This window comes from Triturus cristatus, chromosome 5_1 (genome assembly GCF_964204655.1).
Source record: "Triturus cristatus chromosome 5_1, aTriCri1.1, whole genome shotgun sequence".
Taxonomy (NCBI): domain Eukaryota; kingdom Metazoa; phylum Chordata; class Amphibia; order Caudata; family Salamandridae; genus Triturus; species Triturus cristatus.
Window position 1 is genome coordinate 572,514,518 of NC_140587.1, and position 26,904 is coordinate 572,541,421.

At 45.1% G+C, this 26,904-nt stretch overlaps 1 protein-coding gene across 1 annotated transcript in view; it reads right to left on the bottom strand.

The window, feature by feature from the left end:
* Positions 1-26,904, bottom strand: part of PREX2 (phosphatidylinositol-3,4,5-trisphosphate dependent Rac exchange factor 2) — a 1,250,200-nt gene that overhangs the window by 158,781 nt on the left and 1,064,515 nt on the right. The window contains exon 38 of the mRNA XM_085605489.1: positions 20,089-20,279. Within this exon, the coding sequence (XP_085461615.1) occupies positions 20,089-20,279 (191 nt within the window). The remainder of the gene's footprint in view (positions 1-20,088; positions 20,280-26,904) is intronic.

A 26,904-nucleotide genomic window follows, 5' to 3' on the forward strand; every position in this document is an offset into this window, starting at 1 on the left:
CTAAATGTGAAGTCCCTCAGGGCTCCTCCATGAGTCCGACTCTTTTTTAACATTTATAGATCTTCCTTGGCAAAGATTGTAAGGAAATAGGGTTTTTGATCTTCTCAAACGCATTCCTCCCACTACAGCACACAGCATGGGGCAATGGATCAGCACACGTTAGCCATTGTTTAACTTTACTGTGAGTGATGGCTAATTCAGTACAGGGACTGCTATGGCAAAATGTGCTTTGTGAGGCCAAACACAATTTCAGCTTTTATCCCATGTTTATTTTTTTATAGTAGCAAAGGGCTGTCAGCTCCTCAAAAATAAAGTTTTACAAAACCCATGACAAACCAAAACACACAATGACAAAGCTAAAAGGCTGCCGGATCTATTGGATTTGCCAACACTTGTTATCTGTGTCACTGGAGTAGAGGCCTCGTGGCCCACTCATGTAAAGTTCTTCTTTTATCTATATACCCAGCTCTTGAAGCTAACATTCCAATGTATGTTGTGCATGTGTGGATATAGCCAGCGTGGCACTTGCAGGGTATGTGTGGGTGAACCAGAGTAATGGGGACCTGTGAGATCAATTTTGGATACCCTTGGCCTGGCCTGTTACACAAGATGGACATGAGGTGAAGGAAACCTAGACATTGATGTGAGGGAAGAGGAGACAAGGCTCCTTTTGAAATTCAATTAGGTCTTTTCTGAGTAAGGAGCTTTCGATTAGTTTTCTTGAAGAACTAAAATTTTGGTAGATGGTTTGGGTGAAGGATGGGACAACCGATTCTGCAAGGTGAAGCGTCCAATTTAGGTAAGGCCCATCCAGTGTTCACATTGTTCAGTAGCCTGATGATAGTTGGGTACAGAAACCTCACACCTCTTAGTTCCTCTCGTGTGAGTATTCCAGGCTGAAGACTATCCTGAATAGAATAAGAATCACTCTACACAAAACCTGTCTCTGGAGAGCAGCCTGGAAAATACACTTGAAAGGAGAATCGCCGTTAACTGGTTCCGAAAGCAGAGGCGATGGATACAAAGTAGGACCACCTGCCCAGTTGCTCCAAATTTAAGATATCGATAACCAAGGAAAGGAGTGTTCAATAGAGTACTCCGAGGATTGCTGTGCAACCAGAATGCGTGTATGCCTCACAGCTACCTTCCCAGAGGTGAGGGGACATCACATGAATTAATGGAAGAGCTGGAAACCTGACCATAAGTGACTAGAAGCACGTCTGACTGCTGTAGGAAAGAAGGAGCCTGCACACTGCAGGAGGAGTGACTGCATAGAAGGAGCAAGGTGCAGAATCACTCAATCAATCAAACATTTGTAGAGCGCACTACATACCCGTGAGGGTCTCAAGGCGCTGGGAGGGGGGGGCGCTACTGATCGAACAGCCAGGTCTTGAGTAGCCTCCTGAAGGTCAGCAGGTCTTGGGTCTGTCGTAGGCTCAGTGGGAGGGTGTTCCAGGTCTTGGCGGCGAGGTGGGAGAAGGATCTTCCACCAGAGGTTGTTCTTCGGATGCGCGGGATGGTGGCGAGTGCGAGGTCGGCAGAGCGGAGCTGGAGGTTGGAGATGTAGAAGGAAAGTCGTTGGTTGAGGTAGGCTGGGCCGGTCTTTTGGAGTGCCTTGTGTGCGTGGATGAGGAGCTTGAAGGATATCCTCTTGTTGATGGGCAGCCAGTGCAGGTTTCTCAGGTGTGGGATGATGTGGCTGAGGCGTGAACGTTGAGGATCAGTCGTGCCGAGGCGTTTTGGATGCGTTGCAGTCGTTTGATGAGCTTGGTCGGTGCTCCCACGTAGAGGGCATTTCCGTAGTCGAGTCTGCTGCAGACGAGGGCCTGGGTGACTGTTCTTTTTGTATCTGTCGGGATCCACCTGTGGCGCATGCGGAGGGTGTTGAAGCAGGAGGAGGAGATGGCATTGACTTGATTGGTCATGGGGAGCGTTGAATCGAGGATGATTCCCAGGTTGCGTGCGTGGTCAGTGGGTGTCAGGGCTGCCCCCAATGCCGTCGGCCACCAGGAGTCATCCCAGGGTGAAGGTTTTGGGCCGAAGATGAGCACCTCCGTTTTGTCCGTGTTCAGCTTCAGTCGGCTGATCTTCATCCAGTCGGTGACGGCCTTCATTCCTTCGTGGAGGTTGGCTTTGGCGGTGATGGGGTCCTTGGTGAGGGAGAGGATCAGTTGAGTGTCGTCGGCATAGGAGATTATGTTGAGGTCATACGGTCGGGCGACGTGTGCGAGCGGAGCCATGTAAATGCTGAACAGTGTTGAGCAGTGTCGGGCTGTTCAACACTGACTTCATTGCTGATGGTTGCGTGCGTGGTCGGTGGGTGTCAGGGCTGCCCCCAATGCCATCGGCCACCAGGAGTCATCCCAGGCTGAAGGGTTGGGGCCAAGGATGAGGACCTCCGTTTTGTCCGTGTTCAGCCTCAGTCGGCTGATCTTCATCCTGTCGGTGACGGCCTTCATTCCTTCGTGGAGGTTGGCTTTGGAGGTGATGGGGTCCTTGGCGAGGGAGAGGATCAGTTGAGTGTCGTCGGCGTAGGAGATTATGTTGAGGTCGTGTTGTCGGGCGACGTGTGCGAGCGGAGCCATGTAAATGCTGAACAGTGTCGGGCTGTTCAACACTGATTTCATTGCTGATGGAGCCTAACAAAAGAGGACAGAAGTGAGTGATCTGCGTAATTTGGTGTCAACAGGTAGCAGATTCTCCACCTGCGGTTCCTAGGAGACCATAATGTCTCAACCCAAAGGCCATCGCAGCTCAGTTGGGGCTGTGATCCAAGTCAGCATGGCCTGTACCGCCATCTTGCTAGGCCATTGTGCCCATAAGTAATCCCAACTTGACCATAATCGCCGGGCCAGAAGAAATCATGGCTTGACTTAGTTGCTACGCCAGGACAAATTGTGGCTTGATCATTGCTGCCATGCCAGAAAAAAATGACAACCTGAACTGAGCTACCTTGCCCAAGACAAGTGAGGATGGTGAGTGGCCTTGTTTCTTTGCTGATTTTGGCTTGTACATGGCCACACCACCCTTGAAGTCTGGCCTATTTGGCCACACTGCCAGAATGAGATTTGCCCCAGCTGGCCGCACTGATCCCAGAGCACTTGCCCCACATGTTGCATGTGTGATCCATAATACTGTGCGAACTGCCTGTCCTTCCTGCAAGTCCACCAGCTACACCCATTGGAGACAAGAACCGGTCACCTGGTCAGAAAAACGTATCTGCTCAGTGGGAACCCGCAGAATAGACTCTGTCAGAGCTGCTGGTTCACATGCTCTCCCAGAGCGGAAGAGAGAATGCAGACACAAAACCTTCATGACTGGACCAGATCCACGATGAACTGAGCAACCAAACCTCACCCATTGAGAAATGTGTATATGTACTGTGAAAGACTAAACTCATTTTACTATAGAGGGATGAACTGCACTTGAACCTAATTATGCTAATATTTTGCCTCTGAATGGAACTGCGTACACTAGAATGCGGGTCTGGGGGCGGGTGGAAGCGGGAAGAGGTGCCACCTGACCTCAGCGTCCAAGACAGTAAATTACATCTTGCTCATATCATGTGTAGTATTTAGTTCTAGTATTCATTAAAGTAATTTTCTTCATTAAAGTAAAGCACTAAGTGGACAATCAGTAATTGCACTACTTTGTGTTTCCCGAGTCCTGAGCTCAAGCATCCACACACTACTTTCCTGAGAAGCCTGTGACTGCTCATCATCACTACCACTAAGAGTCAAGTGCTGAAGGTGCTGTACTTGACCTCTTCCGCACAGCCATATTAGATTGGATTCAAGAACATCAGAGACAAATAACCTCAACACCCGCAGTTGAGGCCCAGTGGCCCATAATTGGACCATGGACCCGAGAACGGGGTCTGACAAATGACAAAGTGAATGTATTGGCCTTTAATGTGCTAATGAATGCAAAGAGCATTTGTGCATGCTTTTGTTTGCATGAATTAGCATAATATTTATTTATTTATGGATTCATAAATAGCACACTCAACCCTGAGTATCAGTTTGGTGTACATGAAGGACAACAGTACATGCTTCTCATGGATCAATGTTGTCCCTGCTTTTGTTCAACTTGTACATGCAGCCTTTGACTGCCATTCTTCAACATCTGGAGGGTCATTTCTACATGTGTGTGGAAGACACCCAAATTATATGTGGACTGTTGAACACAATAGACAATTGCTACATGGAAGAAGATCCCATCTCCCTGAAGAATTGTCTTATCAAACTGATGATTGGCCACACACTTTCTACAGCTTAATCCATCCAAAACTGAGGTACTGCTTATCTCAAACGCCCATCCTTCGCACAGCCTGACGTATGCTAATATATTCCCCTATACTTCTGCTAAAGTCATCCACAGTGTAGGTGTGACTCTGAACTGAAATCTTACACTTGAAATACGGGCTATAAATGTCTCAGGAATATGATACTGACAACTTAACAGCCTAAGGAAACTACTTCCATATACTGAAAAGAACTGGTATATTCCTGAGGCAAATGTCTTGATACAATTTAGGCTAGATTATGCCAATGCCATCTATTCAGCTGTCCCCAGAAAACTACTCCACTGTCTCCAATTTGTCCAAAAGCTACAGCTGTGCTTCTCATAGGCATCTCCAGATGGGGCAGGATCACACTGGTATTAAATTACATTCTTTGCACTTGCTCCTGATCCGCGCAAGAATAGCCCATAAAATGCTCAATATTGTTCATAAAATAGTTCTGTATACAAAGTGGCCCTCAGGCCTCAAGGGTAGAGAGGTGCTTCCACACAGGGGGAGCAGAAGGGATACATCCTCACAGACAATATTCACTATTATAAAGTATCCAACCCAAAAGGAAAACTAAAGGGTAATGTGTTGGCCCGTTTCTCGATCTGAGGGATAGTCAATTGCTTCAACCACTATTGAGAGAAATACCTCTTTACCCTCACACCACAATAGTGTCATGCTTCATCATCAGGTCACCCCGGCTCCTAAAGGCCAGGGTGGGCTCAAATGTTTTTCAGGGAGCTCTTATGAGAAATGGCCAGGAGGGTTAAAGATTAAAAAACTGCCATACACTCCAGGTATCCCTTTATTATGGAGAGATGATAGTTACTAAAATAGAAAAGAATAGGGTGTGCCCAGGATGCAATGATCCTATGACCCTAGAAATGCCAACATGTTTCAGCCAATGAACGGGCCTTTCGGTCCACGGCTTTCCTCAGGGCATACTTGAAAAATATTTCCCCTCCCTGGAAGTATCAAAACATTCTGAAACTTTAAAAAAAATGTATTATTTAAACAATTATTCAAACAACATGCAGCGCCGTGTGGATATACTTATCCAAAAGGAGGCGTTCCCATTCTCAGTTTGTACCACCGAATTATGGGGGTCTACGCACTTCCCATGGGTGCAGGCAAACGGGGTGGTCTTGTAGTCACCCTTTCGTCAAAGATCCACCCTGCGGTAGTACCTACTCAGTGCTGCACTCCAAGGCTAGTAAACTAAATAAAATAGTTCACTATCACATTCCACAATTTTTGACATTCGAAGTTCTGAAGTTTCTGTTGTTGGTCCCCAGCACCACAGTAGTTACCTTTGGAGGCAGACTTTTTCCTTCTGCAGAAGCCAAACTTTGGAACTCTCTACCCTTCTATGAGGTCAGAACCCGCTGAGATCAAGTTCATATAAGCCATCAAAACCTGGCTGTTTTAATCTTTCCACTACTTCCTCTTTTGGTTGTTCTGTTACCTTCTCAAAGCCAAAAAGCTTCTGCATTAGTTTGTGCTTTACAAATAAATGTAGCATAAAATATGAAAAACTGCTTGAATTTACATTGAATTAGATGGAAAAAACAGTTTAATAAGTGTACAGAAATAAGGAACAGTTCTGTAACATTAGTTCCACAACCGGCCATGATGAGGCAAAAAGCTGGGAAAGGGAAATGTTGGTAGATGGAAGCAGAGGGAAGAGAAATGCAAGACAATTCAAGCTAGAAGTAGGGATTAATGTTGGGAAGGACTATAAAAAGTGTACAACAGAAGAAGAGAAGTAGGTGATTTGATGTTTTTGGACGTAAAAGAAAAATGGAAATTGAGGAAGAAGTATGAAAGCAGAGGAGAACCAGAGAGTAAAAAGTTCAGGGGGATTCTATCCTGTTTTAGCAAAATGAAGATACCTGGTTTAGGTGGATTTGAAACGGGAATGTTTTTAGTTGTTCATGTAAATTGAATAGGGATTAACATTGTTGAGGGTACTCTTGAAGCGAGTTCCAAATGAATCTGGCAACTCTGAAAAGGGATTGTATAGATCCTCTGTGTTAAATTTCAAGGTTTAAAAAGTAAGATTCCTAAGGCTTCTCAAGTTGAGTTTGTTGCTAGTTCATTAGAGTGTGGATCTCAGAAAACCTTATTGTTTGTTGAGATGTAATGTCTGATTCAAGCCAGTTTGAATTATCTTCTGTTCTCACAGGAAAGCAAATGTAGATTTCTAAGGAACTAGGTTATATGATTTTATTTTTTTGGTTGCATAAAAGTGTCTGACAGCTTTGTTGGGGCCAAGAGACGGGTGGGTATACCAGCTAGCACCGAGGTACCATGGTCATCTTTGTATAAGGCCAGAGATTGCATCACTTTTCAAAATTCATTGGGGAGGAAAAAAGGTTTTGGCTTTTTGAGGGCAAATAGAATGGCTCAGCTATGTGAATCAATCCATATGCAAATTGATTTCACCTCCTTTGTTGGCAGATGATACAATTTGTAGTTGCTAACTTCCTAGGGACATTCAGAGATTTTTGATTTGTGCTGTCAATGATCAAGACGTATTCAGTTTTCTTATGGTTTACTTTTAGTAGATTTTCTACCATCGAGTCTTGAATCTTCTAAGGCATCACTTTAATAGGATTGACCAACCTTTCACGAAGGGCTTTCAATGGCTAAGAGCAGCTGTGATGCTATGATTCACCATGTGCACAGTAACCATGGTATCACTTGCCCCACAAGGCCTCACTAGACAGCGCTAAGGGAACTACAGTAGCCATGAATATCTGTGAAGGACCAACGGACGCATAGCTGACAGCCAAGGTATGTCAGGGGGTGGTATTAGAGATTTACCAAGTTCCATGAATTGAATAAGCAAGGACAAATGACTACACTCCCATTGTTTTCCATCCTCTCCTGTGCTTAGCTTTAGTTATGGGAGCAGTGGCAGTCAAGCACCAGTCTCAAGGCAGTGCATTCAAAGAATGCTGACCAGCTCTCTCTCCATGCCGGGGACAAGCTTCCTGCCTCCACTCACTATGACACTGCAACCTACCTGCGGTTTTATGGCTCAATTGTGGCCATTTTAGAATCGGTATTTCATTACTATCATTGTGAAATCCCATTAAGGTGGCCAACATTTATCCTTTTAACTGAGAGTTCACACTGCCAGGGTGCGCAGAGATAGGTAGCCTGTTTCTGCTGTTCCTGTTTCTCTCTGCCTCTCAGAAGCCCAATAGAGCTGCAAAGCACAGGCTAAGTGGTGCCTAGGGTACACTACCTGCCACTGCACTCTATGCAGGGCACAGAAGTGCCCTACTACTACGTTTCCAAACAGACCTCCAAAATGTTAAACTGTGCATTACTCTTACAGACTGATGAATGTGAGAGGCACTTCAATTAAGCAATGGATATGTAGGGCTAACCCAAACAAGTCCAAGGATTAACAGTTGAACTAAACCCATCTCTGTATTGTTTCATGGCAAAAAAGACTTGGCTGTGCCAGCCCTAAAACTGAAAGCAAGCAGTGTAAGAGTGCTATAATATTTATTTCTACGTCTATCACAATCTTACACCCAGAGACGGAAGAAGGGACTAGGAGTAGTTAGAAGTGAATAAATAAATGGGGCAAGAAACAAAGGAAGGAGAGATTAAACAGAAGAGAATAAGTATGTATATATCAGTAAAGGAGAGGAATGAGAAAGTTTTAAAAAATGTATAGTTGGGAGGTTGACGTTTTTATTAAAATCAAACAGGTGGGGGAAGAAAAAGGATCGAAAATGGGTACATTTTACAGAAGAAAAGACAATGGTTTCTACACTGAAAAGAGAAATAACCAAAGTGGATGCACATGATGTGAGCACTAACATAGCAGGATGGGAGAGAAGAAGAGGGTCAATAAAGTGAATAAACAAAACAGGGATGTGGCGAGCAGTGGATGAAGTGCTCAAAACTCAGAGTGCGCTTACCTCTTCGCCACAGTACTGCCAGATGTGCTACCCTGAGCCTCTTGAATTTGCATGTTTTCAAGAGCAGGAGATGGTGGATGGGCATCAACTGGACAGAAGCCTCGCATGTCAGAGCAACACGCTACACTAAATACCTGTGTAAAGCCAAGAAGCCCTATATATTCCATGGAGCCACAAGACTCTCGCAAGACTTGCCGATGGTGACGGCATTCTTGAATTCCACAATGTTTAAGTTCCTTGTAGTTCACAGTGCCCTTGCTGGGCATTCATAATACATAACTGCTGCAGCTTGGACTTGCTGTTGAAAGCTAGAAATCTTACAACCTGGCATCCTAAGAAGTTGAGGAAAGTCATCCTTTAAATCAGAGACATATTCTCACGCCAATCTTAGAAAGGATAAAGTTTTCCACAATGAGCCATTGATTAGAATCAGAAACTCTGTTATGAACTGTATTTTCATCCAGAGCCATCACTTAGGATCATGAACTCTATTTTGCATCTTGTTATTTTTACCAGCAGTTCTCCATTAGGATCACAAACAATTGCCCTTGTTCATTCTTCAAAGAGTACCACATTTGGACCGGCAATTTATATTGAATGTAAGTAGAAAAACTGAACGTTATCGCCTAGAACTGAAGGTAGGTTTCTTTACCAAACAACATATAATAACCCAGTGCTGTTTGCAGTTACGGTATTGGCTTTCATTTAATTGTAGTTCGGAAGAGATGTGTTTTGTTTCAAAACAGGGAGTGGGAGATACAGACAGCGTTGATAGATATAACATATACAGTATTAAAAGTTAACTTCCAAGGTCAGCACTACAGTCTTGTTTTCTGGTAGCAGCACCCCTGCGGTTCAGATCAAGCACAGCTTCTCAACTCGGAGTGTGACGATACCCTGCGTCCCTCTCTTGTTCCATTGCCTTTTCCCCATTTTACTGTTACTCTACACTGTAATGGAGTGAGACTGAATGTGGGTTTGGCATAGTGTGGACACTTATAAACAACAGGAATTAGGGGGGTCAAAGGGAAAAAGTTTATAGACCAGCAAGATGAAGTTTCCCCATATACTAAGTAAACACAGAGGTCATCTCGGGTCTAAGAAGGTAGTGAACACAAAAGACCAAGGCAGGTGAATTGAATCCCCACAGGGATAATCCCAAAAGAGGACTGGAGCCCTAACTCACCAAGAGGTGACATGCTTCATTATCGGGTTCGTTCCTCCAGTGGAAAAACCTAGTTCCAAAGGGATCTACAACCCCCTCACTAAGAGGGAGGAGTCCAGGGATTTTCTTCAGCGAGGATGAGGCTGTATGTACAAGGAGTAGTGTTCCTTATACTGTGAGTGAGGTAAAAGAGAGCAGTGCTAGAGAATCAGTGGTGAGAAAACTAGTGGTGAGAAAACTAGTGGTGACGTTAAAACTGGCTAGTGAATACCAAAAAAGGCTTTACTGTGTAGGTTTCACTGTCAGGATTGAAAAAGTGCATAAGGTCCCTTTGACCCCCCTAATTCCTGTTGTTTATACGTTAGTGCGGCCGCGGGTCTCTTAATTTGAGACTCCACTACTGTTTTGGAGCCCCCTTTCCGCTCCACTACACACTTCCTGTCCTTCCCAGTATTGGCATATTAAAGTAACTCACTACACACACCAACATGTCAGAACGACAGGGTTTGGCATTCGATGAGACAATAGCTGCAGATATATTATCAACACCTAGCATAATAGATTCTGGTCCTACGACTAGCAGTACTATGAACGATGAATGGACTAAACTTCTAATCCTTAAACGATCACACTCTAGCACCTACATTCATGGGGCAATCATGACCGAATATTTGAGAGCAGACTGTGCACCAACGGGCCTGATTGTAACTAATGCCCCTAGACTATTCCTTGAAGATAAGACTTTCCTGAAAGACTGGTCCCTCATTGCCTGGCGCTGCATGAGGGATTGGCTTATCTTAATTATCACTACAGCCAAAAGAATAGCAGACTCAATATTAGTTGAAATTCAGATCCTTGAATCACAAATCAAATCTGCTATAGTCACAACGGTCTACAATAAGCAGGCCATAGAAACAGACAAAACTAACAAAGACTACAGAGATGCAGTCTTAACTAGCAAGATCACAAAATTTAAGAAAGACTTGGCCAAATTCTCTCTTGAGAGGGTTTACCCTTACACCAGCGAGTCCTACAAACCTCCACAGTTTAACCAAAGAGGCAAACGCTATGGCTCTAATTACTCAACCTCTGCCAGTGAAGATGGTTCATCTGATTCTGATACGACCAACTATGACAATCAGGGAGGCAGATACCAAGGTAGACGCAATAGAGGTCCAAGGAGAGGCAGAGGTGCTTTCTACGGGCCGGCACCCCTACAATGGTGGCCCCCGGGACCCTTTGGTTACCAACAACCGCCTTTTCAACAACCCATGTTCCCCTTCCAACCATACAATAACACAATGCCCAACCAGCCTTTTTTAGGACAAGGCCAAAACAGATTGAGAGGACGCAGAAGAAATCAACAGGCCAATGTTCACTGGAGCCCCCCACCAGCCTCAAGGACACGGAGCAATCTGAAAACGCCAACGGGACCGGGGACGAGCAGCGATCCTCAATAGTTGTGAATCTCAGTCAACGGGAGCTGACTGAGATCGAATATTCGGCATTGGAGAAAGAATTGGGCTTTGTTCCCACTGCCAGGGGTGATCCTTTCACTATAAGACAAGAATTGGCAGGTTTTTTCCGCAAAATTAGACTACAGGCCTTCTTCAAAGGCCACCCTGAACCAAGGGATGACGCTCACACCAACACTGGGCTCAGACCAAAGTCCACCTTTCATCCATCTAACCAGATGACTCCACCGGAGATTATCGCTTTTGAGAAAGCGGTCCTACATGACACAGAAACCATCATGAATACCAACATGAGACAATTTCAGAACATCCCCAGAGCGGAACGGATGGCTTTACAGACAGTAGCCAAAGAGGATTGCATCGTTATCAAACCCGCAGACAAAGGCGGAGCAACTGTCATCCTTGACACTGAAGTCTATAGAAGAGAATGCATATGCCAGCTTGAAGACAGACGATATTACCGTCCCCTCAAGATGGATCCCACGAAAAGGCTCACTCCCACCATCAAGGACCTTGTCAACGAAGCCAAGGAAGCTGGACGGATAACCAACCATGAGGTCACCTACCTGGTTACAGAACATCCGGTTACACCGTACTTTTACGTGCTACCCAAAATACACAAAGGAAGAATACTGCCGCCCGGTAGACCCATTATCTCCGGGATAGGCTCCCTACTTGAACCCCTATCCACCTTTGTTGATGTGTTTCTCAAACCTATTGTACAGAAGATGCCAACATTTGTGCAAGACACTAAGGATCTACTACACCTACTACATGATATGTCGTTCAACCAAGAAGAAGAACTCTTGGTGTCTTTTGATGTAGAGTCACTATACATGTGCATCCCTCAAGACGAGACACTGACTACAATCAGGTCTCTGCTAGAGGGCGAGCACCTAGACTCCATCACTCCGTTTGATTTTATCATGTCTTGTGCAACTATTGCAATGAAGGAGAATTTCTTCAAATTCGAAGATGGGTTGTTCCTACAAATATCAGGTACATCTATGGGCAGTGTTTTCGCCTCTAGCCTGGCGAACCTCTATGTACACCGGTTCGAACAAACTGAAGTGCTTCATCCGAATAATCTCTACAGAGATCACATAATAGTATGGAAGAGGTACATCGATGATATTTTTGTGGTCTGGCGAGAGACACCTGAGACCGTCGTGGATTTTCATAGCTGGCTGAATACAAGAAATGAATTTCTGCGCTTTACCTATGAGTTCTCACACACCAGTCTTCCATTTCTAGATGTGAGAATCTATCCTGATAATGGGATTTTGTCTACTGAACTGTACCGTAAAGCCCATGGCAAGGATCTCACTATTGTCCTACCACAGCTTTCATCCCAAAGCCCTTCGTGATAATCTGCCCTTTGGACAATTCTTACATGTGAGGCGCAACTGCTCTAGTGTGGAGAAACATGAAGAACACGCTAGATCACTGTCCACACAACTGAAAGACAGGCAATATCCCCACAGCATCATACGCAAATGCAGGAAGAGAGCACTCAACAATCACAGAGAAGACCTTATTGAGGTAACACCACCTAGAGAAACACAACAGCGCTTGACATGTGTTCTGTGGTTTCTCCAACCAAATCAAGAAAACCATCCTCAAACACTGGCACATCTTGAACATCGGACCCACATCACTGCCACCGCCACTATTTGCTTTCAAACGTATGGGGAACATAAAAGACATGCTGGTGCACACCAGACCCCAGCCCAAACAGACACAGAACCAGTTGTCCTTATGGGGCCTGCCTGCAGTTAAAGGGCATTTCCCATGTGGTTCTTGTGCCGCGTGCCCACAAACAAAACAGACTACAGAAATTGACATAGGCACCAACAGACCATGGTCTCTCATGAAACACACTAATTGCAATAGTGACAAACTGATCTACATGATCACATGTCCTTTCCTGATGCGGTACATAGGCATGACAACGAGAAAGGTGAAGACAAGAATTCTGGAACATAAAAGCAATGTGAGATGCAAGAAAAGTTCAACTAAGATGACCAATCACTTCATTACACAAGGACACACTGAGAATGACATTAGTTGGGTGGTACTAGAGAAACCAACTATTCCCCCTCATATCAGTGACATTCATCAATTCTTACTGATCAGAGAACAACAATGGGTACACAAACTACGTACTGATGCCAATGGACTGAATAATGACATACCCTGGCTCCTATTGTAGATGTATCATACTACTGATCTGTTACATCACAACATAAGATACAGCAAACATGATTTTCAGTGGTTGATTCTCCTCTACCAATGCTTTGTATCCGCACCCTACTCTGAGGCGCACCACTCAATCATTTCTCAATTTTGCACAAGGTTGTGCTTAATATAACATCTTTTGGAGATGATTCTATTGTTAATCTGCTTCTTGGGCTATGATTAGTGACTTTGACACTGCACATGCGCAACACTACAGCAGACCCTTTTTTTGATCATTCCTTTGATCGTTCACACTGTGGAACTATCCCCCTCTCTTTAAGCAATGCCTTACTCCATCATTGCCATTTAATTTCATTCTATTTAATTTAATTTAATTTATTTTAATTTTGAGTATTTTTCTTCAGGCTTTGAATAAGTATGTCCTTCACTAAGCATGCTCACTCATCGCGCTATGAATAAGTGTCTCCTTCACTGAGCATGCCCACTCACCGCGCTATGAATAAGTGTCTCCTTTACTGAGCATGCTCAGTCATGACAGGGCCTCATTCTTTAAGCCAGGCAATATACTTGGCCACCTCAGGGTCCTGACTGACACAGGTGGGAACAATTCATTGTCTTCCACTCACTATATAAACGCAGAGCTGGCCAGCCGTTCGGTACCTCCGGTCTCAACTCATTGACTGCCCCGGGGTACCGACGGACAGGTAAGCTTTGCGTTAGAAATTTAGATACTCTCTCCTTACATTAACAGAGCTAACAGTTTCTCTATTTGTTTACCAAAATAATTACTATTTATAAAAAAAAATCCTTTTTATCAAATTTTAAAATGACTGAATCCTGTCCTGAGTTCTTCTTTTTATGCCATACTGTAGTTGTGACTAGGTGGGTGGTTGTGTTCAACCATATGATCAGAGATCTGTCTGTACACTCTGACATCACACATTTTGTTTATTATAGAGCGGGCCCCCTTCCCTGAGTTGTATCCAGGTTGAGGTGAGGGTGTCATCCAAACTATTTGGGTAAGCGCAGGACCCATACTTTTGAGGTTAGCATTTTTTATGTTTTATAAATATATTACCTGCATTACTAGAACTGTATATATGTAGTGACCCTTTCTGACCAGGGGAGTTGTTGTTTTTTTTCTCCCTCAGATGGCCCCAATAAATATTGAACACCTGGATCATCGGTGTAGTATTATTAATATTATTTTGTTCAATTTGAGCACACTACAGCAGTAGCTTTATCTTTCACCCGGTCCTGAAGAAAGCCCAGATCCTTGTATAGATCCCAAGGGCTGAAACATGTCGACCTATTGCGAAGAGTAGTGTCGAATCTCCACTACTCTACCTTATGCACTTTTTAGGTCTCGCCTGACCCAGCGCATGCGCTGGTCTGGCGAGACTTATTGAGAGGGCTCCAAAAAGTGCTACCAGGCCAGCCTAGAGCTACAGTGCATGTGCGCGGGCGCGCGCGCCGCGCTGTACCGCGATTACTTTCACGGCCACTTTGATGTTTGATCGTGATCACGATCACTTTCACTTTCGCTTTGCATAGCCAATAGGTCTCGCTTTTCGGACCTTATAAGTATTTAGTTATGCAACTGTTGCATAGCTAAACACTTATAAGGTCCCAAAGGCGAGACCTATTGGCTATGCCAATGCTTGTTTAATCCTGACAGTGAAACCTACACAGTAAAGCCTTTTTTGGTATTCACTAGCCAGTTTTAACTTCACCACTAGTTTTCTCACCACTAGTTTTCTCACCACTGATTCTCTAGCACTGCTCTCTTTTACCTCACTCACAGTATAAGGAACACTACTCCTTGTACATACAGCCTCATCCTCGCTGAACAAAATCCCTGGACTCCTCCCTCTTAGTGAGGGGGGTGTAGCCCCCTTTGGAACTAGGTTTTTCCACTGGAGGAACGAACCAGATGATGAAGCATGTCACCTCTTGGTGAGTGAGGGCTCCAGTCCTCTTTTGGGATTATCCCTGTGGGGATTCAATTCACCTGCCTTGGTCTTTTGTGTTCACTACATAGTGTGGACACTCCCATCACTCCTGCTGGATCTACATTTCATGGTTAGTGCATCCTCAGGAAATCAAACATGGTGATATCCATCTTGCTACAAACGACCATCACCATGCTAGTTATGACTATTGGTGAGTGCCGCTGATCGGGAAAATCCTGAGGAACTGGAAGCATCAGCCATTGCTACGGGAAACCGGATTCAGCAGAGTTAATATAGAATACCCATTGGAGAGGTTCTGCTCATGAATCAGCATTCTACTTATAGCAATAGCACTACTAATAACGCTAGTAGTAATATTAATGGTAATGAACTTAATAAAAATGTGTGTTCATATAGCGCTTAATATTGTGCTTCTTCCGCTTCTGATCGCTGTAAATATGAGGTGTTACTATTACCCAATTTGCCGTCAATCCTGTTATCCAGCAGTGAATCTGCACCCCCACGCTCCCGCCATTTTTTAAAAAACAATTCATTATCCTCAAATACTTGGTGCCTTGCTTTAAAACCCTGTGGATTCTTTGAGTGTCGTCCAGTTCCTTGAATCGTCATGGCCTGGGGGATCCATGACACTGTGTTGCAGCTTGACACTTTGAGAAAAGCAACTTTATATGCTTTGCACCACCATAGTCATACCAATTAATCACGAACTGTCAAGAGGCCTGTCTGTCCCACGTAACAGTAATAAAATGTTGCTTCGTTAGGCGACAGGGCACAATATTCAGGACAATAATGCAATACGAGAAAATACGTTCATGTCTCTGTGGCATTTACTCGTTAAGATCTGTCGCTGTGCATCTCTCACACAATGGCTGCTTGTCCGTTTTGAATATTCACAATTTCTGATTCTGAATGCTACAGTTGCTTAGCTCTCCTCGGCCCTGACAGCAATTTGGAACAGGCACAATCTTTTGAATATTGATGTAAATTGGCAAAGCGTTGTCATCTCTGCATTACAATGTCTAGCAATTCAAAGGCCCATCAGCATCCATGCTGCAGAAGTGTATCAGGGGAATTGTTTAATTTGAGGTAAGAAGCATTTTATTTCGATTCTGAGGTGTTTAGAAATCGAAGCATGATTCTTCCAGTTCTTGGATGCATTGTCAGAAGGCCTTTAGTGCTTGAATGATCATTACAAGAATGATAGCTGAAATAATAACAAGTACTTATGAGTCTCCTCTCTCTTTCTCTCTCCAGCTCTTTCTCTCTGTCACGCACAACCACAAGCACACACATTCTCTCTATTCTTCCCTCTCTTTCACATATGTGCTCTCTGGGCCCAGGCGATAATTGGTTATGCGATTGTAATGGTGCGTAAATCCCATGTACTGGGTTTTTAAGTATTTTGAGTAACTCTTTCATTTTTCTTACACTTACACTTTTCATGTAATTGTTGTGAGAGGGAGATTGGTTTAGGTAAAATAGCTCACGTAGTCGACCGTCCAATACAATTACCAGATACTTTGCATGATTTTTGTACCTTAGGGCATAATTAGAGTAAACCTTTCATGCAGACGACTGCCTAAAATTCTGAGCAGCTATCTCATTGTATGGGAGTGTATTCCATGGATATAATTTTAATGTAGACAATTTCTCATGTTTAATTTGCAAAGTTTTCATGAAAATTACAGTTGGTACGCTTGTAAAAAAATACAACTCTTTTCCCATCACTCTCGCTATAATTCTCGCCCTCTCGTCACCTCTCTTTCTTCTCTTACTCTCTCTCCCATACTCCCTGCACTAAGCCGCTGTCATGATTGGCATGTTGTGATACATAATGCTTTTAAAAGAAACACCAGGCCACTCTGCTCAATTACAGGCAGAAATAGGCTATGTAAAAAATCACTAAGATATGGACAGGGAAAACCTTTAGAGCCTAAAGCTCATTCAAAACCTCTTACAAATCGGGAGATCGCTCAAATACTTTTTCATGATAAAAATAAGGTGGTCCATAGATTGGTGAGATTGAGTATTATTATTATTAGAGATTTCAGGCTTGCCTTGTGTTTGATACGTCACCAGAAAGCACATGTTCTGTGTCATCAACTGTACATTTTGTGAATAATTTTTTTTCCTCCAGCTGAAAATCATGTGTTCATGCTTCAAGAACTTGTATGTCAGATGCAATAATCTCTGCAAAACGAGGTAGCAGGGAACAGCCACAAAGGCATCTTCTGGTATTGGAATGCCCCATTTGCAATAATATAAACTGTTGAAGCATTAAATGTCTTGTTTAGCATGAAATGTCTTGTTTAGCATTCTGTAATGGTACACTGACGTTAGATCAAAAGGACAAATAAACTTTGAACAAATTAAAATTCCCACCATTATGAAAAAAGAATTGGGGCCTCATTTGGCATTCGGGGAAGGAACAACCCCATAAACTAATAGTGTTCCCTCACCTCCAAACTCCTGGTTCCCCTGCTTTATTTAGAGTCAGGACCAGCCATAGAGTTTCCAGCTTCAGCTGGCTTCGTCATTGGAAACTAGTTGCAAATTCATCATCATCATCAAATTCTTTATTCGATTGTTACATCATGAAAGAATACTATGTCAAGATTAAAAAGGAAAAAAAGAAAAACAAAGACCATGTGCCGAAACAAGGAAAAACCAAAAGCACAAAAGCTTAAAATCCTAAAAGAGCATTTCATAACTATGTCCAGCCCGTTAAGACTCTTCTTAAAAGAAATTAAATAAACATAGCAATCTTTCCTTAGTTGCAAATTATTTATTCACTATTGGACTCCCAAGCACAGTGACCCAATTTATGTCAGAGAGGATGTCAAGGATTTTTCCTGTTCTCAATCAAAAAAAGAGGGCAGTGAATCCTGCTAGTCTGGGAGAATCCAGGCATAACCAATATATTTTATTTTAATTATTTGCGAGGCATAGCAAACATGGGCAGGAAAACAATGTCCATGACCAGGGAGAACATTCCATACACATCAGGGTCATTGTTTTTTATTTTACTGGAATAAATTCACTATCAGATGCACTAAAGGCATACAGATCCCAGCCAGGCAAGTGGGAGATTCTATAATAATTGGAGGCAGTCTTCTGCCAGGGTAGCGGATTTAGCAGGCTTGTATGCCAGCCCCACTCTAAAATAAATTACTCCCATGCATTGTACAGATCAATGCATATTCAAATCACACCTGTCGTCTTTTAGGCCACAACTACCAGGAAAAGCCACAATGTGGACATGTTTTCCACTATTATTCTAAATGCATCTTCTGCGTCTTTCTGTGGCCCAGGTCAATATTCCTCAACTTATGCTTTACTGACATCTTTTTTGCATGATCCATAAAAGACTCCCTTCACTTCACCTAGCTTTCTTGATCAAAATCCTGAAAGATAATGTCCACACTTTTAAAACACATGGTTCAGCAACCGTGCTCTACTTCATATGAATATCTCTCCAGTTCGTAAAATATTGACTTTTTTGGGTTACATATATCACAATTCACACATCAGACTTGTACATTGATTTCTCATTATAAAAAGCAACAATACCAATTGGCACAGTTTAAAATGCAGCCAAACCTATACAACCCCATTCTACGACCTCTCCCATACTGAAAGTCATTTTGTTACACAGCTCCAATAGGAACTTTCAAACTATAAGGGTCTACCTCACTACAATTAGGGATAATACAACTGTGTGTTTGTAGTATAACAGTATGTCTGGTGTCAAACACCGTGGACAAGACAAAATGTTAGAGAGTGGAAGACCTAGGCGCCTGCACATGTGATGATTTTTCAGGTCAGGACACCATGCACTTTATTTTCTTCTGCAAACACCTTACTGGTATCAGGAAGCGTTTTATCTTGCCAATCTTAGTTAATAAGGGCTTTGTGCAAGCCAAGCCAGCACTCCTGTACCTGCAGTTATTGTCGAATATGTGGGAAATTTTTACTGTTTCTAGTTTTCTCTCTGCGGCTGTAAAAATTTTAAGGAAAATTAGCAACACCTGAATTGCCTAAATGTTTTAGGAAAAATATATTTAATTGATTTTGTTGCTGTAGCTTTTGCAATGCTTTTAATGTTTTTATGTTAATCAAGGTTTTAAATTTTTATTGACATATATGTCTTTTTTTTTAGTATGCTTTTATGGTTTGTTTATAAACCGAATAAAGTAAATTTGATGATGATGATGATGATGACAAAATGTTATAGAAAAATAGGAAGTGCCGCATGGGAGCAACCACTTGGAGCCTGTTGGAGAATACTGCCAGCTGGCTAACATTGTTATCATCTGCACGTTCCTATTCAGAAAGGAGATCCTACCTGGCCTAAGTCTGCCTATGGTAGAAGAGTGTTGCGTGAGATGCATAAGCTGGAATTCTATGCTACTCGTTTGCTACTCTGTGTGGTAAGGTCCCCAAAAAAGAAAAGAAACAAATAGTTTGTACATCACTCTCCCAATTTAAAAAATGCACCCACAGGGCACTGTATAGCTTTTTAATGTATAAGCCCCCTGCATATAATTACAAACCAAATACATGCTGAGACCATAGTGTAATGAGCAGCTGACAAGTTTCATTGCCAGAAAATACAATTTGGCAACTTTATCAGGGCTAAAGGACCTGACTGTCATCCAACAGTACATCACACCGACAAGGAAAAGAGGAGCACACAAAACAAGAGGCTGTCAAACTCAAAACATATATTATTAAAATATAGTCCCCAGAAGTAGAACCCACACAAACACTTATTTTATTTACTTTGATTTAGTCTGGTTGTTTCTATCACGTAAAACAAGATGCTTGTGATAAATCCTATCGATGGTGTTTAATAGGATTTAAGAATACTTCAACTCTGGAAATGTTTAATGAAGCATCTATTACTTATATGTACTTGACACAAGCAGTGAAAGAGTGAAGTAGAGAAATGAACAAGGCTGTGTGTTTCATGAAGTCAATACATGCAAAAGTGTGATGGTGTCTTAAATTCAAGATCTGAGTGGTAAAAAAAGAAAATTCATACCGGTGCACTCCACTATTGCACATCATGATGTGGCAAGCTCCAAGCCGGTTGCAGAGCTCTGAAGCAACTGACAGCAACCCAACACCAGATGCGCTGCAGGCAGTGTACGCACAGGCGGCGGTGCGCTTGGATCTGATGAAAGACTCCATCAGCCGATACAGTTCTTCCAGTGCATTTAGTGGCCGCATCAGCTGCAGGCAAGGAGAAGGCAAGCCAGGAGCAGAAAGATGAAAAGAAAATTAATGGCTGCAAAGAGGCAATCATTGATTGTTGTTAACAAGCGGCAACCTGGTAGGACCCTGTGATTAGAATAACACCAGGGCTCAGCAATGAAAAGGCCTTATTGTCAGAGAAACAAGTAGTATGCAGCCTTGAATTTTAAAGGAAGTCAAGTAATGAAAGCTACTGTGTTAGCAGGACACACATTTATATATTTTTTATTATATAACGTGTATAGTTTTGTATTTTCAACAATGGCAGCTCAAATAGGAGTTTGTTTTGTACTTACAGAAATACATAACTTACATAAAAAATACACATTTTTTGTGAGTGAATTAATATTCTTTATAAATAAAAACCACTGTCGCACAGATTACAAAGTGTACCTAATCTAGTATTCAGTGCTCGTATGTAAGATAGTTTAAGGGATAATTTCTTTCACCACTTGGAATTAAATACCATAATATTCTGCTGAATTTACACCTTTCAGCTTTGAACACAAAAGTCAGACTCTCATCATTGCAGTTTTCATCTCCTTAAACACTTACTTGGTAGCCCTCTGCTAAGAAGTGTGCAATAGCGTTAAAGATAAAAAAAAACACAAGGGGCATATTCACAAGGATCTATCGCCGAGTTAACGGCACTTTATCGCAGCCAAAGTCGTGATAAAATTATTGGCCCAATCACAAGCTGGTGTTAACATCCAACAGCACCAGTTTACCCGCAATAGCAGCCGCAAAACACATCACCACAGATGACCCCCGCAACTATCGCTAATGAGATGCAGAGTAGGCGTTCCCGTGCGAAAAGCCGCAACAACACCACACCTCAACATTCTCAATGACCAGCCAGATCGGTGATAAGAACACAAAACAGGTATTAAGGTGCGTTAGCACCCGGAAACTAACACCTGCTCAGACCTGGTGCAAAGTCTGACGACAGCCTGCACCACAAAAGGGAGCCCAGCCCACAGCCACATCGGAAGGGCAACAGATGCCATGGAGCCACTGGTCGGCCCGGACATCTAAGAGGGCCACAACACCCACCGCCACCACCCCAGGACCCCAACCCCCACTGAACCCCCTCCGGACCACCACAGAGGCAGCGCAGACAAAGACAAAAAAAGAATATGTCCTCATGTAACTGTGAAGCACTCTGATACCCCTGGGTCACGTTTGCGCTATATAAAACTCTATAAATAAAAAAAAATAAAGACAGCGGACCCCCAGGAAATGCACCAGCCTCACAGACCCAACACCTGACAATGTAATTGCCCACTACAGGCTCAAAAGGACAACCATCAGATTCATCCTGACCATCATCGCCCAACAGTCCGACGGCACCAACACAGCGGACAACCAACATTCCACCCCACACAAAGCTGCTGGCTGTGCTGCACCTGTTGGCCCCTGGTACCCCCAACCAACACCCGCCAGAGTCGGAGGAGTCTCACAGCCAGCCACATCCAAGTCCCTCACCCCTGTCCTGGACATCACCATCAGCCTGGTACCCCAGTCCCTATACGTCCAACACAATGCGCAGGATCTGCTGGAGACAAAGCAAGGACCATACTCCATAGCTGGATGCACGCACGTGTTGGGGGCAATCCACAGCACACATGTCCTACCTGTGACCCCTGGTGACACAGCACACAATCACCGCAACAGAAAGCACACGTCTCACATCAATGTGCAGGCAACATCTGAACACCATGGAACCTCCACCAATGTCGCCTCCAAATACCCAGCCAGTGTGCAGGATTCCTCCATCCGCAACCAGCGTTCCCAGGATGGCACCAAGGGAAATGCACAGCCCAGGTTCCAAATGAACACCCTACTCACCTAAACTCCACAACCATGCAACTCACAACTCTGGCAATGCACACGTCACAAAATCACAACCAACATGCAAAATAACATGCCCACCCACCAGACACGACAAAACAACTCACAATGGTAACCTGGGCAAGCCATGAACATGAGATGGCACCCCAGCCACACAATAGCCGAATGTGGGGAGAGGTGGCAACCAGGCATGTGTGAAGGATGCAGGAGAACCATGATTGGGAAAGTACACAATGCCAAGAGTGGCGGAGATGTGCTGGACAGACCGTAGTATGCAGAACACACCCATGTCCATGGCGACATACACCTCTGGTGTATGTAGTGTAGTGGACAGTGGACCCAACCATGTCACCCCAGCCAGTGGGGGAGTTAGTGGAAATGTTGCCTGTTACGCCCCCCCCTCCCGTAAGCGTGAGTGGAGTGGGATGGCCCGGCGTACGCCAGACCAGCGTAGGGGTGTGAATAAAAAGCACATAGCCCTGGGCGTGGTCCTCTTCCGGAAAGCCCAACGTCTCTGCCAGGGCGGCGCCTCTCACCATGCCACGAGGCCGACGCCGTCCTCGTAAGCGGAGTTGCCTGCGTTCCTGTGCGTCTGCCGTGCCCCGCCCCACTGGACCCCGAACCCGTCAGGCCCGCCCCTGCGCAGCCAGGCCACACTGATCACCTTCCGACACCGGCGTGTGTCAAGGAGGGTCCACCACGTGCCTGCGCAAGCTCCAAGCCCGAGGCCCGCGACCTTCGCAGCCTCCTCAGACCATCACAGCCTCCACGACACAGGCCCGCTTTAGTCCTTTCTCGTTGACGTACTCTACTGCCGCCTCCGGCCTACACCACGGTCAAGTAGGTCACACATTTGGAAATGAGTCTTCATTACACGATGGCAGAGTACATATGTCCATTGCAGATTTTATATCAGTGTACTCCCTTCGATGTGGTGCCACCAACTCTGTGCATGGCATTCTTACGACACATGTCTGTTGGCTCCTGCTGACTACTGCCTTCGGCCTAAACTACGGACATGTAGGTCACACATTTGGAACTGAGTCTTGATCATACATTGTCCGTGTACGCACAATAATGAAGATTCTACTTCACTGTACTCCCTTTGGTCAGGAGGCAGCAACCATGTGCATAGCATCCCAACGACAAGTGGCTGTAGGCCCTTGCTGACACCTGCTCCCGGCCTACACTGCAGTCGAATAGGTCACACACAATTTCGAATTCAGCCTTGATTTATTTATGGCTGACTTGATGTCACTGTACAGGCCTCATCGCAGACTGCATCCCCTTTCAGCCCCGGTGCCACTATGTCTATTCCCCAAGAGCCATGGACACTTTCTGGCTGGACTTTGGTGGCGACTGAGTCCATGGACTTGGGGTTGTCGTCATCATCATGGCGGTGAAACTGACTTTGTGGCGAAAAAGAGGCTGTGGCATTCCACCCCTCAATTTGCTGCTTCCGGACTGCTTCCACCCTCTGCGTCATGCCCTGGAGGACACCTTCCACTGTCGCCCGCAACCCTCCACAACATACACCTCGGACATTGACGAGGACCAGCTCAGGTAGCATGGCCCATCTGACTGCACCGCAAGTCACCGTCCCGTGGCTGGGGGCCTGTGCCAGTCGCAGTGCATCCAGGGCCACTAACTCTGTGCTGGTCTGAAATATTGGATGGCCTCTGAAGCGATGGCCTTGGGGTCATCAACGCCATGTGTCTGTGGCCTTGCGCTGTCCGCAGCCTCCGGCCTCAACTGCAGCCCACCAGGGCTCACATATCAAATAGAGTCCTGACCGGCCTGGACGTTGCATCACCATAGGAGGCACACACCACCACCATCAGGACCAACGCCAACCGCAAAATGCCTGTGTCAAAATGGTTGTACTGGCAGACTGACGGAGTTGCCACCACATGTCGTGGATGCCATCTTCTGCCCGATCCCCTGCTCAGCACTCCAGGTGCCACTGACTCAGTGCACCACGAATCATCGTCCATTACTGTCTTGGTTGTGTCACTGTGGTGGGTTAATGCAGGAATGTCACCTCAGGCGGTCTGGGAGACCTGGGATAACGATGAGGAAGATGATGCAGGTGCGACACCCCCCCCCCCCCCCCACTGCAGCTGCATCATGTAGGTCAGAATCTTATTTTTTTTTTTTTTTTTTTTTTTTCTTTTTTTTAAGGTCAGAATCTTAAACATTCTCTTCACATGAGCGTGCTCAGCTCTGGTGCCCCAGACTCAGCGCACTGCAACTCACGGACACGCCTGTTTGCTCATTGTATGCCCTCTGGACTTGCTCAGGCTACCTCCATGATGCTCCACAGTTGTCCCTGTAATGCTGGTGTTGTCTTTATCCATATTCATTGTGTTAACTGTTGTATTTGTTGCCAGCACCAACAACTCCCTGAGGGCTGGCTTGCACCCACCCCACACACATCCATCACAGGCGTCACTGTACTTGTGGCCCTGCCAATAAAGGGGCCGGGCGCACGTGCCCGTAACCAGTTCGACATAATATCTGCGTGTGTCCCTGTGGTCTTGTTGTATGCATGAGGGCCCTGAGCCCTACGACATTACATTGTGTTGTGTACAGCAGACACAGACATGTCACCGCAGGCAGCGGGTTAGAGCTTGGACATGTAGCTTTGTCGTCACCCACTCAATTCATAAGGGAAGTGGACAGTGCCATCGTACACAGAGCCAACGTGGGTGAGTGACTGATATGTGCGTGCCCCTGGGCATGGTTCTGTACTGGGAATGTGCATCTGCATGTGTTTCTATGGCAGTGTGGGTCTCGTTTTTGGGGTGTAGGTGGTCCCTGAAGGGTAATGGGCACCCACATATGTGTTCTGTTACGCCTTCCATGGGTTCCACACCCGCACCTGTTGGGCCACCTCCTTTCGGCACTGGTGTGCCATGTGTGGGTCGGTGAAGTGTTGTGTGCCTGCAGCGCTTGCAGGGGGCTTCATGCTGTGTGGTCTGTTGCAGGGGCTGGGTTCTCCTCTAAGTGGCTTGTCTGCCCTGGTCCTGGTGGTGGGTTGCGTGGGATGTCCATGGGCTGTTGTAGGGCATCTGTGTCGAAGGTGTGGTGGTTGTATCTGGCATCACTGATGGGTTGTCTGGTGTGACCTGCTGGAGGTGTTGTTTGTCCCTCTGCAATGTGAAGGGGAGATGCATGTTGATATTGTGTTGACATTTCTGTTGGCGCATTGTTCTTGTGGACATGCAGACTGTGTGACCATGTACATCATGACTGTTTGGGCGGTGCTGGCAATTTGAGTTGGGACAGTGGACATTTGGACTACATGACTGATGTGAGGTTGTACCCGTACATATGCATCTCACAGTTCCCTGCTCTGTCCAATGTGATTGGCCTGTTTCTGCTCATGGGCGGACCCAGTTGTGTCCCTTGTTCTACAGTGTTGGTGTTGCACTTTGTGCCACATTGTCATGGGATGTGCTGTGATTGCTATGTGTGTGTGCTGCAGTGTGCCACGGGGATGGGAGATAGGTCCCTGGGTATTTGTGGTTGTGCAGTGTGCTACACATCGTTGCGCATGTGTGCCCTTGAGCCCATTTCCCCCCGTCCCCCCAGTCCCTTTCAGATCTTCACCCTGTTGTTGTTGTGCCAGGTCCTATCGAGATGTGTCCGGACTCCCAACTCCTTGCACCGTCTCCACACTGATGACTGGCCTCCATTTACACCTCCTGTCGCCGTTGCTGCCGTCCTGTTGGCAACGGGTTTGTGCCTGGTTTATGTTTCCACGTCATGCCAGCGCCTCTTGGCCTCCTCCATTGACCTCCTCGACACACCGTCTGCATTTAAGATAGTCTGCTTGTGGGTCAGTTGCTGGTAGTGTTCTGTGACGCTGGTCTTGTTTTCCTGCGGTCTGCACCCTGTCTTCCTCTCCCTCTTCTCCTTGGCCTTCCCTGACCCCGTTGTTCCTTGCTGGTGGTCTGTGGGGCTTGTCGGGTTTGCGTTGGCCTCTGCACTGGGTGCATCCATGTTGCTACGCACTTTGGATTATTTCTGGTGTGTTGTTTTTGTTGTTTTTGTAGCTTTTATAGTTTCTTTTTACTGCCAGACGCATGGGATTTCCTCGCTTTCCGCTGGTTTTCGCAGCTTTTTGTTTCCCGATTAGCCTCATCGCAGCTTTTTTGGCATTCCAGTTTTGCAGTTTTGCGGCGTGGCGTTAATTTTTGCGCGGCCATTTGACACGTTATCTGGTGACTATTGCATGCTACCGCCGCGTTGTGAATAATTGGTTGTCACGCCGCAATTTTACCGCGATGGGCTGTGATGTTGAGAGCTGCGTTAAGCTACCCTTGCGGTAGTTATCACATGTCTTGTGAAAATACCCCCAAGTCTTTTAGAAAGGAGGTCAACAAACTGTGACACTTTAAAGCAAGTGGTCCTTTACCCTAAAAGAACACACTTTATTTAGTATCAATAAATGCTTCATTATGTTTGTTAAAGACACCTGGTGCTGTTAAATGAATACCTGACTTAATTACCCGAAGGTAGCCAAGTGCTCTTGTGAAAGTAGCCGAGCAAAGCGCACTGGAACCTTCGGTGCTCACGGACAGTGCGTTTCCCCACCCTGCCCACAAACATGTAGTGGGTGCGCAGGTACTTACGTGTATCCAAATTCCCTTTTTAAATTTTTTTTAAATACATACAAATATTGAAGCAAAATGGTTTTGGTCGTACGTGGGTGTAAAAAAATCTGTAAAAACTGTAAACAAGAAGCCTT